General features: G+C 39.3%; 1 protein-coding gene across 8 annotated transcripts in view; it reads left to right on the top strand.

The window, feature by feature from the left end:
- Positions 1-17,091, top strand: part of CSPP1 (centrosome and spindle pole associated protein 1) — a 60,194-nt gene extending 43,103 nt beyond the window's left edge. For 5 of the 8 annotated variants that reach the window (XM_041473780.1, XM_041473782.1, XM_041473779.1 and 2 more), the window contains 9 exons: positions 76-142; positions 1,551-1,671; positions 2,376-2,521; positions 3,073-3,213; positions 7,045-7,100; positions 8,396-8,459; positions 11,932-12,047; positions 12,200-12,350; positions 16,331-17,091. In XM_041473780.1, coding sequence (XP_041329714.1) covers positions 76-142; positions 1,551-1,671; positions 2,376-2,521; positions 3,073-3,213; positions 7,045-7,100; positions 8,396-8,459; positions 11,932-12,047; positions 12,200-12,350; positions 16,331-16,545 — 1,077 coding nt within the window. In that variant the 3' untranslated portion in view covers positions 16,546-17,091. The remainder of the gene's footprint in view (positions 1-75; positions 143-1,550; positions 1,672-2,375; positions 2,522-3,072; positions 3,214-7,044; positions 7,101-8,395; positions 8,460-11,931; positions 12,048-12,199; positions 12,351-16,330) is intronic. The other 3 variants (XM_041473783.1, XM_041473776.1, XM_041473778.1) reach the window with 3 other exon arrangements.
- The last annotated feature ends 1,319 nt before the right edge of the window (positions 17,092-18,410 follow it).

Genomic DNA, 18,410 nt, shown 5'->3' with positions numbered 1-18,410 from the left:
GCTGTAAAATAAAGAAATAAAATGTAAAATTTCTTCCTTTTACAAATGACATTTCATATTGATGATGATCATTAGGATCCTCCACAGCCCAGACCTCCTTCTCCACCTGTCCCTGCTAGAAGAAATCAGCTGCGTTCATTAGGTGGGTATTTGTCTTCATTGCAAATTCACTTTCTAATACAACAAACCCTTCTCTGTTACAGTTCCTTTTCTTGCCTGCAAAAGAAGAGTCCTTTAAAATTTTCATTTCTGTCTAGGTGTCTTCTCTCTCTTAGTACTATTAATGTATTGCTATGATATGTCTGAATTTTTAAGACAAAATAAAAATGCATTCATTGTGTGTCATCATAGGGAAACATGTTTTTGTAAAAACTCTGATAATGGAATAGTCTGCATGGGAAGTGCTGGATCTCTTGGAACAGGGTACCACTGTGACCAGAATATGGCAAAATGGGAAAGTTTTGGATTTGCTAGTAAGGGATTAGACCGACAGAGTGTAGAGCATTGCAGCTCTAACTCTTAAATTCTACCTACCTTTGTTAGTCTGCCTAATCCTCTCCTCATTCCTCTTAGCTCTCACTGGTTGTTCCAAAATTCAAATGTGCTGGAAGGATCTCCTTTGTTTCTTTTAATATTAGTTATCCTGGCAATATGTGGGTGGAAATCAGTAATCTTTCTGCTGATACTTTTTTTTACAAGCATATAAGAAACAACACATGAAATCTTGCAGTAAGTGATGTTCTACAAATGCTGCTACCCTGCAGCAGAAAGTACCTGAGGCCATTCCAGGGATTTGTGGATTTTCCACTAAATGGAAGGCAGAGTGGTTCTAAATGCAGCCTTTGGAAATTGATTGGCTCAGACCTTCTGTCACAAGAGAAATAAAGACATATTAGCTGAGTCTTGTGTCTGAGGATTTAAACTAGTAAGACTTGCCTGCTAAGTTATGGACACTAAAGTCTAAAAGTCAAATATCCAACTATTTAATTTGGAAACTGCTTTAACTTGTGGAGGAATGCTGTCCTGACCACAAAAAACAGCATAGACCCAAAGCAGGTCTGAAAAGTCAACATAAGCATGTAATAAAAATTGAAGTTAGAATTCTCGCCCACTTAAGAGAATCTGCACTAGGCAGACAGATATCCAACACTGAGTCAGGGAAAAAAAAGATGTTGAGTGCTTGCAGATACCACTTCAGTTCTTGTTATCTGGGGACTGTGTAGGTTTGCATATTTCAGATTAAGGCTATTTGCTGGCAACAACTACTTGTATGCCAAGCTTTTCCTTTTTATAATACAGCGAAACATTTCCAGTGACATTTGTATGTTTTCTGCTGTTCAGGGGTTCTGGTCCTTGTGCTGTCTCAAAATATAAACTCTGATCTTACTTCTGGTGTATGAAATGTTGTGATTCTTGTGTTTGTACAATCCTTGTTTTAATTAACATTTCCTCATATCTGTTTTTTCCCTTTATTTTTTGCTTATGTTTAAAGTAGACAGCAAAGTTGCTCTGACATGGCTTATTTTTAAATTATTTGTGCTAAATTCCAGAGGAAAGGAAGAATGTGATCAATGAATTATCAGAGATGAGGAAACAGCTTCGTAGTGAAGAGAGGCGACTGCAGGAACAGTTGTTAAATGTGGCCAGTCATGATAATGTACCAATTACACGGTAAGAATTTAATCTGTTTCAAAAGCTAGACTTTTCACAGGAACTTACTGTGTATCACTAGCTAGTATTAGTTGACCAAGGTACATGAGTAGAATGAAAATATCAAGGTAGAACTTATATATAAATATTTTTCACTTCTTTTTCTAATGTGTTTGGGATTTTTCCAAGATTCTTCCTAAAATTTATGAATGGCTGTATTGGTGAGATAGGAAGTTGCAATGCTCTATCTTGAAGAGTGGTCTAAAACAGATGTCTAAGGCAGAATTATCTCTCATTACCTTTTTTTTCTAGGGCATAATTTGTGCCTGTGAACTGCAGTACTACTGCTGAATATGCTTATGAATACTGTACTGTTGAGGAAGTACTTTCTTTCATACTGAAAAATCATATTCTCTTTATTTAATAAATTTGGTTTGCTTCCAAAATGTATTAGCTAATCATATGAATTAGCTGGAAAAGACACATCTAATTACCAGCCTTAGTTCTACTCTGTAAAGTATGAGGGATTTTTTTATTTTAAGTGGGTTATCTCTTTTTTATAACACAGTATGCAGTGTAGTGTCATTACTTCCAAATTTATTTTCCTGTTCTGATAGCTTTATTTAAAGATAAAAGATCTGAACATTTTCAGTATTATGTTTCCATCCAGCTCATTAATAGTATGGTGTTAAATTGCTTTCTGCTTGTTTTACAAACCTGTCAAGCAGGAGGAGAGAGAAGAATCCAAGGGACATATTTGAGATGGCCAGGCTTCGTCTGCAGGCTCCAGTTCGGCGACCTTCCTTAAAGGAGGCACCAGATCCTGTCAATATACAGAATATCTGGGAATTTAATGAACTTAAATACAAAGGCAGGTAGATCTTCTTGTTACTGATGAAGAAGGGTAGAGAAACATCTGTCCTTCTCATCTATCTTCCATTCCATGCAGGATTTAAAGACAAAAATAAAAATCAGGCTCTTCATGAGCTACTGCCCATGCAATGCACTTTGGGCAGTATTTTGTTTGTGTGTGTGTATCTCTCTGTGGGGCTGTTCCTGCAATTCCATGGAATTCTTGGCCTCACAATGCTGTGGGATCACTCATAGCATTGACCTGTCTCGTAGTTCCTGCTGCTTAAACTTCTTGTGCATTTGATATCATGGTGTTATTGAAAGTAGACTGAGTTTGACTTTTTACCAACCAACAAATAATGTTCCTGTGTAACTTTCTGTTTATTCTTTACCAGAAAGCATGTATTTTTAATATAGTAAGATTGTAAAATCATTGCTAAGTTGCTCATCCTCTTGGCCATTAACACTATTATTTAAAATGTTTTTTTTATGACTTAGATATTTCTTTAGAAATGCTTTTCAGAAATGTTAATTTAGGGAATAAATGTAAATTTCATCTCTTTGCTGTAGATCCTGAAACACGTATGGTCTTGAGGCACATGTATCCTGATCCTCCAAAAGATGACCAGACTCTAGAGATTCAACAGCAGGCACTGTTGAGGGAGCAGCAGAGGAAACTTGATAAAATGAGAATGAGGAGAGAAACAGAAGGCAAGGAATGAATGTTCTGAGATAAACAAAAACCTTTGAAATTATGTAGTGTGTATTTGATAAAAATTAAAACCCACTAGCACTAGTTTTACTTCTTTCAAGTGCACTGTCAGCACTGCAGTACAAAACACTAAAACAGCAGAACTCTGAAAGTCTATCATAATGTAAACATAAAAATGATAGAGTGTTTGGGGGAGCTTTTGTGCTTTTATACTTAGTTTTGGGGTTTTTTAATGACTTGTGACTGTTTCTCTTTGGTTCCCTGGAAGTAATTTAACTAGTTCTTCATACTTCAAAAATTCTAAAGGAAAAGTAGTTTTGTTACTGTTTCTTGGAGAAAACCACAGAACAATGAAACTCTTTTGCTGAGCTGTGAAAAAAATGTTAGCAGCTAAGTTCCATGGAGCAATTCTTGAGTTCTCATGGAGGAAGTAGGATGGCTTTGAACTGTGAATGGATTAAAATACAGCCAGTGTATCTTCACCTTTTAAGGGATGATTTTTTTTTTAATTTCCATTATCTTGAGTTGATTTTAAAGTTTCAGAAACCTGTATCCATAAAAAGCCTTTGCTTTAGAAACCACATGTGAGATACTGTAACTACTTGGAGGTTCTGGAAGGAAAATGTTGCTTGTATCACTAAATAGAGGAGATCCTAAACACCTAACACAGATAGTAAACATTAGCAGCCTAACATGGAAAATATTTTGGCTGCATATTGCAGAAGCAGTGAAAAGTAGTTGTATTATCCCTTTTTTTGCATGCTACAATTAATTCCAAATGGAAGGTTCATTCAGGTATCTTTTACAAACAGTCATGAAAGAGCACTGTTTCCAGTTGTTTTAGAGGATATTTAAAATTATAATAAGAGTTGCTTAAACCTATACAAATGACCTCAGTTTTGAGTGCAAGATTCAGATTTCTTGGAAAAGTGTTTGCCTTTGTAATTCAGACTGGCCTAACTAATTTTTGAAGAGAAAGTAACTTTATTTCTGTGGTGGCTTAGCCTTTGCTAGCAGCCAGACTCTAACATGGCTGCTCTCTTGCTTATGTCTCCTCACTCCTGCCCTTTGGGGAAACAGGAAGAATAAAGCTTGCTGACCAAGGTGCAGATGGGGAGATTGGTTAGCAGCTGCTGTTGTGGGCAAAACAGATCTGACTTGGGGAAATTTTTAATTACTATAAGCCCTAATATTTGATTTCTGACTTTGAGTAGCAGAAAATAAAAAGCATGAAGCCTGCACCTTTTCTGCCCCTTTCCTGTGCCCAGTTTCACTCCTTCATTCTCAGTGTCCCTGCTCCCCTTCCTTGCTACCACCCCAGGTACCAAGTTACTTCTGCGATGCAGTGAGTGATGTCAGGCTTGGGAAGGAGGCACTTTGGTCATTGCACAGCAGTTTCTCTCTGCTGTGTAAAAGGTGCTTCTGTCTTCTTGCACCTTTCAATCTGCCCTACAGATAGAGCAGATAGTGTCCTTCAGGGGCTGCAGGGGAATCTCTGCTCTGGCACTTGAGCACTTCCTCCTCCTTCTCCTCTGGCCTTGGTGCCTCCAGGGCTGCTTCTCACAGATTTGTCCTCAGTCCTACTGCCTTGCTTTGATTTGCTCTTTCTCAAATTTGTTTGCAGAGGCATCACAAACATGACTGATAGGCCCTGCTGTGTCCTGCAGCAGCTCCATTGTGGCAACAGCTGTGCATCTTCCCACAGCCCCCCACCTTGCCACAGTCACCCATGGAATTGCCCCGATTGTGGCAACAGCTGTGCCCAGCACAGGGTATCCCCTGGCATCTTCCCACAGCCCCCCACCTTGCCACAGTCACCCATGGAATTGCCCCTTAGATTTTATTAGCCTTAGGTGAAAGTTTGGCATTAAATAAAGCCAAGCACACAAGGAAGGAAAATATTTACATTTTTGCATGCTGCTTTGGAAAAACTGAATGCCTTTTCTGGTCACTGGTGCTTTGAGGCTTGCACCTGTTAGCTGCTGCCAGACCTGTAAGATTAACAGAATTGACAGCAAGATGTGAAGGGTGACAGCTGTGTTTTGTTCAGTATCCTGCTGAGTGTTAAAGATGATTCCTGTTCTATCCTGGACAGATGAGCTGGTGTTCAGGCAATGTGGGCCATTCTGCTTATGGATAATAGAACATCACAGCTGCAAATAAGCACATCTGTATCACATTCTGTGTTAATTATATGGTTGTGAGTATCTTTTAATGCCTAAGTGGAATGTATAGGCTTGACTTCAGTCTTCCTCTTTATGAGATTGACTGAAATGCTGAAAAATAATTCACTGGCTTCAGCTGAGATCTCTCTGGGGCTTGGTTCTGGTTTTCTGCTATTAGAATATTTTTCAGTAGACCAGTCTGAAAAGTTTTAATTTAATATTTAAATTTTAATTTTCCATTAATTTCAAGCACATGGAGTCATTGAGACTTCTACTAATGGATAATGTAGGCTTCCATTATGACATTCAAGGAAAGGCCTCTTCAGGTTAGCTTAGATTAGTTGACAGATAGGCAGCTGATTTTTATAATTTTCTACTGATGCTTCTAAAGGTTCCCTAAACAGCTTTTTCTCTTTCTCTCTCCTACTGCTTTACAACATCATTTAACTTTATAGTCTGTCACTGAGTACTTAGCAAGAGAATTAGTTCCATCTCTCTGTTTCCAGTTTATTTTCCTCAGAGACAAATTCATCACCTTCCTCTTGCTGAAAATAGATGAGTGGTTTTATTGTCTGATTTAAGGCAGCAAGAAAGATGAATTAAAGCAGTATGTACTTTTATACTGTGAGTGAAATAATGTGTTATGGGCTGTTGTGGCAAAGACATACCTTTTTACCCACTATGTGTAAGCAGTGTTCTTTGCCTTACATGCGTTTTGTAGAGTTTTCCCTCTGATATGTTTGTTTTTCTCTTTATGTGAAAGAGGAATATGTTGACTGTTAATGAAACTATAAACTGAGAAGTCAGTGTTTTAAATACGCCAAGTTTTTAAATGCTAGCTGTGTCCCTGTAAAGGAGGCAGTTTTTGCAGACTTCTGGACCATTATTATTCTGGAGGATGTGAGAGAAAGCTCCAAGAGCAGGTTTGATGTTGCTGTGCTGCAGTGCTGGGTGCTGCTTGGCTGGAGCAGTGTGACAGGGATGGGCTGGGAGTCAGGCCAGGAGGACTGACAGCCCTTGTGCTCTGATGCTGGACAGAAGGTCAGCTACACACTCAGTAAGGTGCTGTTTCTTGAATCTCTGCCTCAAAACCAATCTAATAAAATAATTTATTTGAAAACTTAAACTTAAGAAAAGTAGCTTCAGTTCTGCTTCTTTGCATTTCCAGCATGCATTGGGTCATTGTTAGCTTAACTTTCAGGGTGGTTCCCTGTGCTCTCCAGAACTGAGTTTTTTATGCTGAGATAAAAGCATATATATGCTTATCACTTTCCTCTTTGAAATGATCTCTGTTTGGTTCAACTTCTCTTTGAAGGCTGGAAGTGTGGTGTGCTTAGCATGTTGAATGTACATTTACTCTTGGGCCTTTCTGCAGTCCCTGCTGTGGTTGTTATTCCCTGCCAGGAACCAAAAACCAGATTAGAAGTAGTAGACTGCAGACTTCTGTTTGATTTCTCTGATTCTACTTTAATTTACGTAAGGAAACTGGAATAATTGTTGCATTCAAATATTTTAAAAACCCATTCCTTCAGCACAATTTATGTATATTTAAAGACGTGATGCATACTGATCTTCATTTTTGCAATAATAAACTGATAAAATAAATATGATTTGTTATTAACTATTTTTATGTCAATCCTGTCATTTTGTCTCTTGTCTATGTAGCTTTTGATGATCAAGAAGATTCTGCTTTGGACAGCTACCCACAAACCATGGGCCTGGTAAGAATAAAAGGTTTTTTATTATATTACTTTTTCAAGTGTGAGAAATATTGTGTCTTTCACTGATATGGAGAAAGGAATGACAGTTAACAAGACAGCAAACTCATTTACTTCTTTTTCTGGTCCACACCAATGACAGCTTCTTTAAACTTGACATACAAGTTGCTTATCTTTGTATATAGAGATGGCCTGATTCTTTAACTCTCTTCCTTTTATATTCATTGGTACTTATTTTATATTCATATGATGTTAGATTGCTGCTGGGGGGTGAGAATTAGTGGAAAAAGCCAAGCAGAAGCAGTTGCTCTAATTCAGGTGGTTTAAGTGATGCACTTGGCCAGTCAAGAATTGGATATGTTCTTAGATCAAACTTTTATTTTCTGACTTGGTGAAAAGAGCAAAATAAAGTGCTGTCAAATGAGAATCCTGCACTAACACCAAATACTGAATAACAGAGTTCAATTGTATTTCATGGGAATGTGCAACAATGAAAAACAGGAGACTGTGCAACAGCAAAGACATTAACCTTGAGGATAACACTGTAACTAAATGCAGAAATGAAACGGTTTTTATTTGAAAAATAATCACATTAATGCACTTTATAGTTGTAATTTAATGCCTGAAATTATCATTCAGAGCAATGCTTTGCAGTAAAAGATTTGTTTTCTCTTATTCTGTTTCCTCTGATAGTTTCTACTGCTTTGACTTTAGAGTGGTTTTCAACATAAATTATTCCTCAGTAGGATTTCTGTAATAAATGGTTGCAACTATGACGTGAGCTATGAGTATTGGTCTTAGTGCTTGATATTATGATGTAGAAATTTGTTATTTTAATGCTTTAATGTCAAAGATTGTATGTGGTGGGATAAGTTAAACATAAGAAATCATTCTTCATTTGATCAATACTTCATACAAACCTTAAGTGCAAAGCTCAGTTTGAGCACTGTCTGTTCTGAGCCTTATGCAGAGTGACACAGATCAATTTCTTGATGGAAATGTCTGTGTTACACAAATTACCACAACAGTTGTCATGTGTAGGCAATTTCAGCAAATGGGATTTATACCAAAAAGTAAAAAAAAAAAAAATCAAACCCTAATGCTTAAAAAGAATATGAATTCTTTAAAAATGTATTGGATTTTTAGAACCACAAAGTCAGGGTTAGTAGAATATTAACACAGTAGAGCTGCTCTTTGCTTTGCAGAAGTTTGGCAATTAATTTACTTTAATTATCCTTTGGCCTCAGAAATGTACTACAGCCTCTGAATTTCCATTTTTTTCTGTTTCACTTTTGTAGTTCAGGAACAAATCTAATGAATTCCAGAAAAATTCACTGTTGGAATCGGATAGTGCTTTTATTGGTGAGTTTCTACCTCCCCTTAACCATGTTGTGGATGTACAGACACATGGTTTAGTCTAAAGCTGTGTCTCTAAAGTGATTATTACTGTTTTAGAAGTTGCAGTGGTTGTAGCTATGGTGATTGGTTTGAAGGATTAGGAAGTTATGTCTCCAAATTAAAATGCAGTGATTTACGAAATTTTACAGCAGCAAATTTGTGTAGATGACACCTAAATTTAATGATCAGTTGCCCTTTGCCACCTTACATCTTTTCATAAGAAAGCATCTTTCTCTGCTCTTCGTGCTTCATCTGGGAGGTTAGTCTTGTCAAGGGGCTTTTTTTGACATCTTCCCAGCTTTGGATACGGAAAAGCTAATATTTATTCAGGAAATGTGTTACAATGGTAGCATTGGCAATGCTTTTCTATTGTTCTGCTGCAAATAATTTATTGACAATCACAGCTTACAGTTGCAATCTGCCCACAGTGAAATCCAAAGGGCTTAGATAGTCAGCAATTCTTTTCATGGTTATTCTTTTGATTTACAAGCATGCTTGATTTTAAGTATGATTATATGGGTATAAAATAGCAATTCATTCTAAATTAGTCACTTTTCTGCTGTTCACATTTTATTTCATTTCACTTCCAACATTATACTTATAGATATTGTCACTTATTCATCATCTGAAGCAGAAGATTCTTAGTTTTCTAAAGATTTTTGTATAGTCTGCCTCATGTAATGTCTCTCTATTCAACCTTTACATGTGTGGATGTAAAAGTGCTTGTTTATTTCCAGTTACTAGAAAAACCCAACCAGCTTAGGCCTTTAGATGTTATTTTCCATTAGCAGGCATTTCAGTATCTTGAAATTTCTTTCAGTCATCTATGGGAAATCATCTTGCAAGGTTTTTATTCTTTGCTATAGGGGAGATGCAGTAGAATTCTGCAGGTACTTTTTAATGAAACAGTGTTTCTATAAACTGATGATTATTATCTCTGGCTTTGGTTAAAAGCAGAATTTTTCATTTGAAGTGTATTCAAGCCCATTCTGTTAACATGCAGCCCTGGAGTACAGGGTAGAACCTGGCACTGGGAAGAGCGCAGGCTCTTTCAGCCTTGTTCAGTGCATTTGGTTCTCTCTGTAGTCTGCAATACCTTCCTTTTCAGGTTAAGGATTACTGTGTATTAGTCCAGCCCAGTGGTGAAAGGATGCCTCAGGAGAGCCCATCAGTCTAGGCTGGAGCCAAATATCCCATCTCAGCCAGGACAGGCTCACGGAGAGGAACACACGATGCAGGGCAGACGTGCAGGGCTCTTCCAGCTTCCAGTGACCTGTAGCTGATTGCATTTCATAAGCCTTGCTAAGCTGGCCTTTCACAGGTTGTCTTTCACCAGTTGGAATTTTTGAATCCCCATTCACCATCAGCAGTATTGTGTGCATAAATATCCAACCTGTGCCTTCTGTGCACTATGTCCTTTCATCTGCTGTGAGGCTGCCAGTTCTGTAATGGGGGTTTCTTGGGTATTTCCTAAGGTTCATGATATTTATAGTCCTCTCACCCTTTCCCTTCTTCTTCTTCCCATCCACCTGGTACTTGGAGTTTACTGAGGTGTTTGAATTAACCTAATAATTAATCCCCCCACCCCCTTTTTTCATTTTCCCCCCAGATCATTTATGGCTGATGAAAACTTATGTTCTTCAATAGTGAGCTGTATGCATTAACTACAAATGTGTTATCCTTTGCATTGTTTGGGCTTTATAAATAGCTACTAACATTCTGAATGTGAATCTGGTGACTTCCATCTCTGAAATGAGAAATAAAAACTATCATTCTCTCTGTGGGCTGCCTTCTCTGTGAGCTGTGCTGCTCACATTGTCTGAGGGTCTTTGGTGAAATACAGGGGGTGTATTTTAACAGTGTTTGCCATTTCCTCAGAGAAGTGCAACACCACCCTCTGTTTTGCTTCAGGTTTTTTTTGGTTGGGTTTAAAATCCAACTCAATTTTGACATCTGTTATGTCAGCATTACATATGAGTTTATCTCCTAGGGCTCAGAAATTTGAAGCAGTTAGAAATAAAGTGTTTGAGGCAGTTAGAAATAAATTAGTTTCTTTTTTTCCTTTTTTTGCCTCATTGAAAACCCTAGAATCCATTAGTGTTAATGCAGTGATTTAAAAGCATCTCTGTGCAGCAGCATCTGAATGATAGATGCTTACACGAACAGGTAGCATCTGATCCTGATGATACAATAATGGTACAAATAAATTCTTAAGCTTGTCCTTTGTTGTGACAAATTCATATTGTTAAACCATTTTTTATATTCCATGTAATAGCACTGTTTTGAATATAGTGAAGTTCAGCTGGTCTTGTAGCTGGAATTCTGATACATGATTTGTTAGCCTTACACCATTTCAAAATTTTGCTTTGGTTTTTTTTTTTTTTTGAAGCATTTTTGATAAGAGCATGAGTACTGTTATGGAAACTGGGGAAGAGAAAAGATGAGAGGAGAATAAAAAATGTATTTTTAGGGAAAAAACCAACTGACAATATAAAATAATTTTAAAAATACCTCTTTTTGTTATTCTGAACTTGTTTGATATCAATCAAATTTATTTTTCAAACCTAATAATGTCAACCAAAATAATTGTTTAATTCTTATGTTTAGAATTTATACACATTTATCCTTTAATTTTTTTTTTTTTTTTACTATATGTGAAACACTGGACTAAGTCCTTTTCCAAACTATGACTTTGTTGTCACAAAGTGTAGTTGGTGGTAGTGGATTCTGTAGAGGTTTTGTTGAGCAGAGCCCTTCCTTTTCCTGGGAGCCTCTGTTCCTGAAGATGCCAGAGGGGCTGCAGCAGGAAACAGAGCGCACTGTCTGCACCAAGCAGCAGCAAAGCCATCAGCCAGCCCCAGGCTGGGGTTACTGCTCCTGGAGGAAAAAACAGAATACTTGTTTGAAACAGTTTGTGTTTGAGTTTCCAGAGTCAGCAAGTTTGGGGGAAATAGACAAGTGTGAAGCAGAGACATGACCTTAGCGTTCATGTGTATTATAAAAAGAGATTAAACTCCTCCCACTGTAATGTGATACAAGTATGATCAAAAAGTGTAGTTATTTTTCTTGTATGAACAGATGCTAACATTTTATTACATGAAAAGGCAGAGATATGACCAAGGATGTGTGATAAAAGCATAGATTTTGTGTTATCATATTCCATGTAACACTCAGTCCATGTAATGCTATTATATATTTCATGTAACATATTTATTTATGACTCTGATTTTCCAAGTGTTCTCCCTTTCAAGCAGAGGTGCTGTGCTCATTTGAGTACTCATTTGCTTTAAAGGTCTGGGTATAAACAACATTTGTAATGAATACATTCCTGTGATAGAGTCATGTACAACATATTGGCTTGTTTCAAAACATAAACAGGTTGGAGCACTCTCTGGTATTTAGATTTCTTTGCAAATTATTTCACCTGTTTTTCCAGGTGCTAATGGGGAAATGTTTTCTGCCTTAGAAGAAGTGAATTTATTACCACAGCATCCACTTTCTGCAAGGGAGAGGAGACGACTGAAGCAGAGAGCTTTGGAGAGTGCTGTACGTGTAAGAACTCACAGATGTAATGTCAGACGGTTTCTGTGCTCCCACAGTGACTCCATGTTATGGCTCCTGAGGGAGTACACGTGTAGTTATTTGTCCTTTTAAAAAGGATGCTCTTTAACTGGAGGATGTGTACATTTTTGCATTCTCTGCAGGAGGAAGTCCCACCAGGGCAGACGCCCTTGCTGCAGCCCGACAGCCTCTCCTTGCACTCAAACTTCAGCCTCGACGTGGATCAGGTGAAAGGCAAGAACGAGGAACGACTGCACAGACTGACCGAGCTCCAGCAGAAATCTCCTTCCTTGGGTATGCTCCCTGTAGCAGAGATGATGTAGTGAACACTAAGTAATTACAATCATTAAAGGAACAAATAATAATAGGCTTCATGTAGCAGAACAGTGAGCAGTCAAATCAAACACAGGAGTTATTTACAGCTCTGTAGCTGCTACAAGGGCTTCCCCAGCACGCCTCACCACAACTTGTTTAGACTAAGTTTAGAGGAGGAGAGTAGGAAAAGATTCTCATATTCCTGTCTGACCAGCCACTTCTACTTGTCCTGTGAGCAGCACTGCAGTGTGGGCAGCAGGACGGGGATATCCAGCTGCACAGCTGAAAGGGCAGTGGGAAGAAATAAAGCACCTGGGTGGTGAATGATGATGAGGTGCCTGTGTGAGTTCATTGGCATTCCTGGGAGTCAGATGTCTGTGGTCCAACCAGCATGAAGATACGCCAGAGAATTGTGTATGATGAAGTACTTCAGTTTCTAGTTAATTCGATTTTCTAGTGGTTTGTTAATATTAATGAGCGTTCAGTATTTGAGTATGTGAGTATTTGATACTGATACCTCTTTCACTGCACACACACACTTGAATTCATTCCAAGTTTCTTACATGAGGTGCTGGGAGCTGTCTTGGAACATCTCCAAATGCTGGCTGACTGATCTGGATCCCTTTTGTGTATGAAGTACCAATCATGGCAACCATTAATGGCCTTTAATTTCTCACATGGATTGAGACCCAGTTCATACACTTTGTGCTAATGATTCTTTCATACAAGTCTGAAATTTCCCTTTTTTTGGAGGTAGTTGCTATGCTGTTTAGGCAATTACAGTATCAGTATCCTTTTTATAAACTTAAAGAGAGTACAGATGCTGGCAGTATTTTTGATTCTGTTGCTATGGGTACTCTTACAAGCACTTCATCCTTTTTTTTTGTTTGTTTTAACCACCTCACTGTGGTTTTAAGTCACTAAAAAAATAAACTCTATCCATACTAATTTTCTTCTATAATATAAATAAACTCTTTGCTAATTTTATTCCACCCAGATATATTTGCTATGTGAACTACTACTACTACTTCAGTATCTTTGTTGTATTTCACCTCTTTTATAATTTCACCTCATATCATATGCACTACACTTTTTATTTTGCTTGCCTTCTGTTTGTCACAGCCTCCAGAGCTTCAGCCTTTAGATAAATATAATTTTGATATGTGTGTGTGTATATATATAGATATATATTTATATGTCTGTATGTAGCTCTGGAGCACATGGGGACCCATCACTCATCCTTGGCATTTGTGCCTCTTGGAAAGGCAGCAGTAGATCCTCTTGCTCAGCTGTGGTTGTTCAGGCTGCACTGCTGCTTGCCCTCCTGTTCCCTCCTTGTGCTCAGGGATGTTACAGAAAAAATGAGTGAAGTCAAGCTTTTTTAGTCCTTGTCCCTAACAGTCTGAAAGGACCCTTGTGGCATCTCTTGCTTTCTGAGCAGCCAGGACTGTCATTTCTCCTCTGCCCTCAGAGACTGCTGAGAGAAATCAAATCTCTCAAATATATAACTAAGGAACCTGGTTATCTTCCCTTGAAATGACCAGAGATGGCAATTCACAGGCTTTGATAAGTTCTAAGAGCTGATCTGGTTCAATAAGGAGGCTTTGTTCCCAGTAGTTCACTTTCTCCTATGGCACTGATGTGGGAATCCTAAAGGCATCAAAATATTGTTTTCTTAATTGGAAAATAAGACAAAAGGAGTCAGGCCTTCTCCTCCATTTTTACACATCCAAAAAAATTTCCATCAGTTAGACTTGGTGAATATTTGGGTGATGGAGTCTCTGTCAAGCAAGGTATGTGTGTTCCTAAGGGCACAAGCAAGAGCAGGCTCAGATACAGAAGAGGGAATTCTCACAGATTTGGGCACACAAGATATGCTGCTGTTGGTGTTCTGCAGGAATCCAGATACCATTCCATTTCTAAAGCAGGATTTCATGCTAAGGAAAAGCTTTCCTTAGCCTCAGCCTCCACATGCAAACTGAATTATCAAGAGTCTTGATGTGTGTCCCAATTAAGGACAGTTTCTTAGGGAGTGTGCGAAGTGTTGAAATTCATGATGAAGAAGTTCTGCAGTGCAGCTGATCTGCTGTGCTTTCTCAAAGCAGCACCAAGTGAGTCCGATCCAGTGATGTGCACTGTGATCTTAGCTCTGGCAGAACAGCTGTTCTTGCCTCTGGCATCTGCAAGATCTAAAGGCTTTGCTTTAAAGGCAGGAGTAGTTAAGCGTGGGGAAATGCAGCCCTCTGGCCTGGACAGTCACAGTTTGTTTGTCTCTAAACAACCTTATTTTTATTGTTGCTAGATATCATCTCTTAAAGCAGCAAACAGAAAATGAATTCTCTTTAGGTATCATTTTCCCTGCTGTGTGCTGTTAACCCCTCTAAACCTACATATGCAGAAAACTGTGGGTTCCAGCCCATGGGAGAGTTGATCTGACCCAAGATTTGGGAGACAAAGAGGTTCACTCTGCCAGCTTCAAGCACAGGAGATGCCAGGCCCTAGAGAGAGGGAGGTCTGCTCTCACTTCTAGTGTTGCAGACAAGTTTTACCCAGACTGGGAAGGCTTGGAGGATGATCAGATCACTGTCTGTATGATGTGACAGAACTAATGATTCCTGCCAAGTTCCTTTGGAACAAAAAGTATTTGGCATTTTGTTTTAGAACCTGCAATCCCACCTAACAGACAAAGAGGGAAACTGAGCCCTTGCTCCCAGTATATGTGGGGTTGTGCAGTTCTGTCCTTCCCCTCACCCCTGCACACCTGCCTGCCTGCTGCTTCTCCAGGCCTTGGACTCTCACACCCATGCTTAGACCATCAACTTTCATCAACTTTTTTAATGAGAATCTTCACAGAAGCTTTGGTTTAAAATCTCATTTTTAAAAGTCATCATTTTCGCAGAACAAAACCTTGAAATTTGTAAAGTCATCCAAATATTTAAATTACATTATTAATTGCTTAGGTGAATTATTTAATCACTAAAGAGTATACATTTCTGTTTTGCTTGAATTAGGATGTTTCTGCAAAAATTTTTTTTTCCCTAATCAAGAGTCTTTAAACATGTTTCTGCCCACCTTTATCACCAAGAAACCAGAACCTCTTCATTGACGTGGTTCAGTTTTAAGAGGAAAACGTTGCATTTTTCAGTTGTTATAGATAGAGAAGGTTTGCATAATTTTTTTTGTTTAAGTAAAAAATCAGATGCTGTGAAGCCAAAAAATGAACAGCACAGAGGAACTTATATCTTTATACCCCTTCATATATAGTAAAAATGTATGTTGCTTGATAATGCACACTAAGAACTATTTGTTTAAGGTATTAGATGTATGTATAATTGCTGACAGAATTGAAAGAAGTAACAGTAGAGTTCAGAGTGATAACGACCCCAGGTTCATAGGCAAGGCAGTTCTGGTTTTTGTTAGGCGGGGCTTGTTTTGTAGCTGGAAGATCCCAACTTAGCCAGTTTCAGCATGACATTCACTGAGGTTTCGGGCTGTGATGCACAGGCTGACTTGCATTTGCACTGTTAAACCAAGTTAAAACAATTCTTCCTCGGTAGGAGACTGTTTATACACGGTTCAGTCAGGCCGCTGGAATTGAATGGCCTTATTTTCACATGCATTTTTATGCATACAGGCACTGACAGATTTGATTCTCCCTAAATAGAAGATTTTTGGAAAGCAAGAACCCTCTGCCGAGCCCACCCACCTCTGCCTGTATCTGTATCCCCTTGCTGATCTGCTGGGGGGAGCTGTTCCCCAGAACATTAGCAAACGTGTGCCAAGTAGAAATGTCATTTAAAAACATTATAATAGATATCATTTCAAAGCATTATATATATATATATGTATATATAAAATTTAAAAGCATTATTGCTGCACTGATTGCAGCCAAGCCTGTCCCGTGTCGTGATGAGAAGAGCTTCTGTCCCGTCTAACACACGTGTTGCTCTCCTCTTCAGGTGATGACATTTCCTTAGGGGACGTGGACGACCTTCTGAAGCGCGCCCAGTCCCAGGCCAGCTCCACCGACACCGTGGCCACGGAGCCCTGGCTGCGACCGGGAACGTCGGCCACGCTCCGCAGGCTGCTGGCGGAGCAGCCCGGCTCGGCCAAGCTGTCCCCGGAGCCCGCGCTGCCGCTGGGCTGGCAGGGCCTCTCCACCGCGCACGGCTGAGCCCGCCCGGCGCCTCCGGGGAGTGGGCAGGGAGAGCTCTCTCCCCTGAACAGCGTGGAGCTCTGTGTAACTGCAAATAGCAATAATAAAGGATCAGACGCTGCGGTGGAACGGAGCTGGAGCACGGGGATGTTTTCTATTCCGTGACGTGGGACACGGAGGAATGGCTTGGCAGCTTTTGCACTTTTTATACGACTTAAGTTTCAGCCTCAGAAACAGAGTGTGGTGTGTGTGTGAATTTGATATTAAATCAAAGATGTTTTTTAGGTTTATAGTAAAACTCCAAAACTTTCTGGTATTAGAGCAGCCCAAGAGCAGAAGGGCATTAGGTTTTTACCCAAAGAGTAACTTGAACAAGGACACTTGGTTTTCATACAGGATAAATGCTGTCCTGCATGAAAGCACAGCTAACGCTTTCATGGGAAAAAAATTACTATTAACAATGTGTCTTACATTCCCTAACTTGTCGTGTGCTGAAAATACAGATATTGTCGAATATATTTATGTTTCTGATTAAAGAGTTAATAAAGTATTTTGTTACTAAAATTATTTTTGTTATAAAAACTATGAAAGCCAACTTCAATTTTCTTAATTTATGATTTGCTTCAGCTTTCATCTACTCATCACTCAAACTGGAGTGTTAAGGCTGTCCCCAAAGAAATAAAAACATATGGAAAATCTGTTCATTGTGAGCACAGAGCTTCAGGAAGGACATGGAGCAGGATTTTAGTTCAGTGAACTACACAACTAAGGTGAAGCAGAGGTAATGCTGCAACTTTCCTTTTCCCAGAGGCCTAAACCTGATCAACAGGAGGAAAAAGAGGTGAAGCAGAGGTAATGGTGCAACTTTCCTTTCCTTTTCCCAGAGGCCTAAACCTGATCAACAGGAGGAAAAAATGACCCTAATAAACCACTAATGGAAACAAGAACTTTTTACAAGGTCTTTTATTTTTACTACATTGCCATCTTCAAGCTTTTGTAAACCTGTCAGGCTACAGCAGCTCCATGATGACGGCAGGCAATGTTTGCTAACAGATGTACTTTCAAACCTTTGTGGTGTTGAGCTTCTTCATGACTTACACATTCCTTTCCAGAGAGGATTTGCCAAATCAGGAAAATTCTTACCCTGAATTTCTGGTTCAACAGTGTGGGTCTGACAGCAGTGGACACTCAAGCAGGGGCATTGGTGCAATCCCTGACCCGGGCCAGTACCTCAGGCTGCATGGCTCCAAAGTTCAGCTTTTTGGCAGGGCCCTTCTGCCTCCCTAAGCTTTTATCATGACAGCCTGCCGCAAAATAAATGTACCTGCAGTCCCAGACCTGATGGATATTTTGATCACTAAAAGAACTTATTCTCTGCCCCTGCCCCAGGTTTCTGACAGTTACCACGTATGTGAGCATTCAGAGAGCTGCAAGTTGAACTTGATGCCCAGAGTAGCCCTGGTGCTGCTCTGGCACTGCAAGAACTAAGGGGGCACAGAAGAGTTACAATGACACCAAGGCTCAGCTCCCAGTGAACCAAAATTAAACAACTACTGGGCCTTGCTCACATGAGCAATACATAAGGCATGAGAAGGCAGGCTATACAAGAATAATGTCCTTACTAAAGAGGAGTACACAACAAAACAATAAAGTAGTGAGGTTTAAAACCAGAAAGAGCCCCAAAACACCAACTGCCCAAGTTTTTAGATAATTCATTGTACTCACTGCTCTATCTTGAACCCAGATGATTAGAAAGCAATTGGGCGGACACACAAGGAACAGTGGCTGTTTCAATAGTGCTCAGGGCAGCAGTGTCAGGGACACCTGGTAATGGTCAGAACAGTTTGCTAAAGCCATGGGGGAAGAGTATGACAATGAATAGG

This window comes from Pyrgilauda ruficollis, unplaced genomic scaffold (genome assembly GCF_017590135.1).
Source record: "Pyrgilauda ruficollis isolate IOZ18807 unplaced genomic scaffold, ASM1759013v1 scaffold30, whole genome shotgun sequence".
Taxonomy (NCBI): Eukaryota; Metazoa; Chordata; class Aves; order Passeriformes; family Passeridae; genus Pyrgilauda; species Pyrgilauda ruficollis.
The sequence above is the reverse complement of the archived record's forward strand: the minus strand, read 5'-3'. Positions and strand labels throughout refer to the sequence as shown.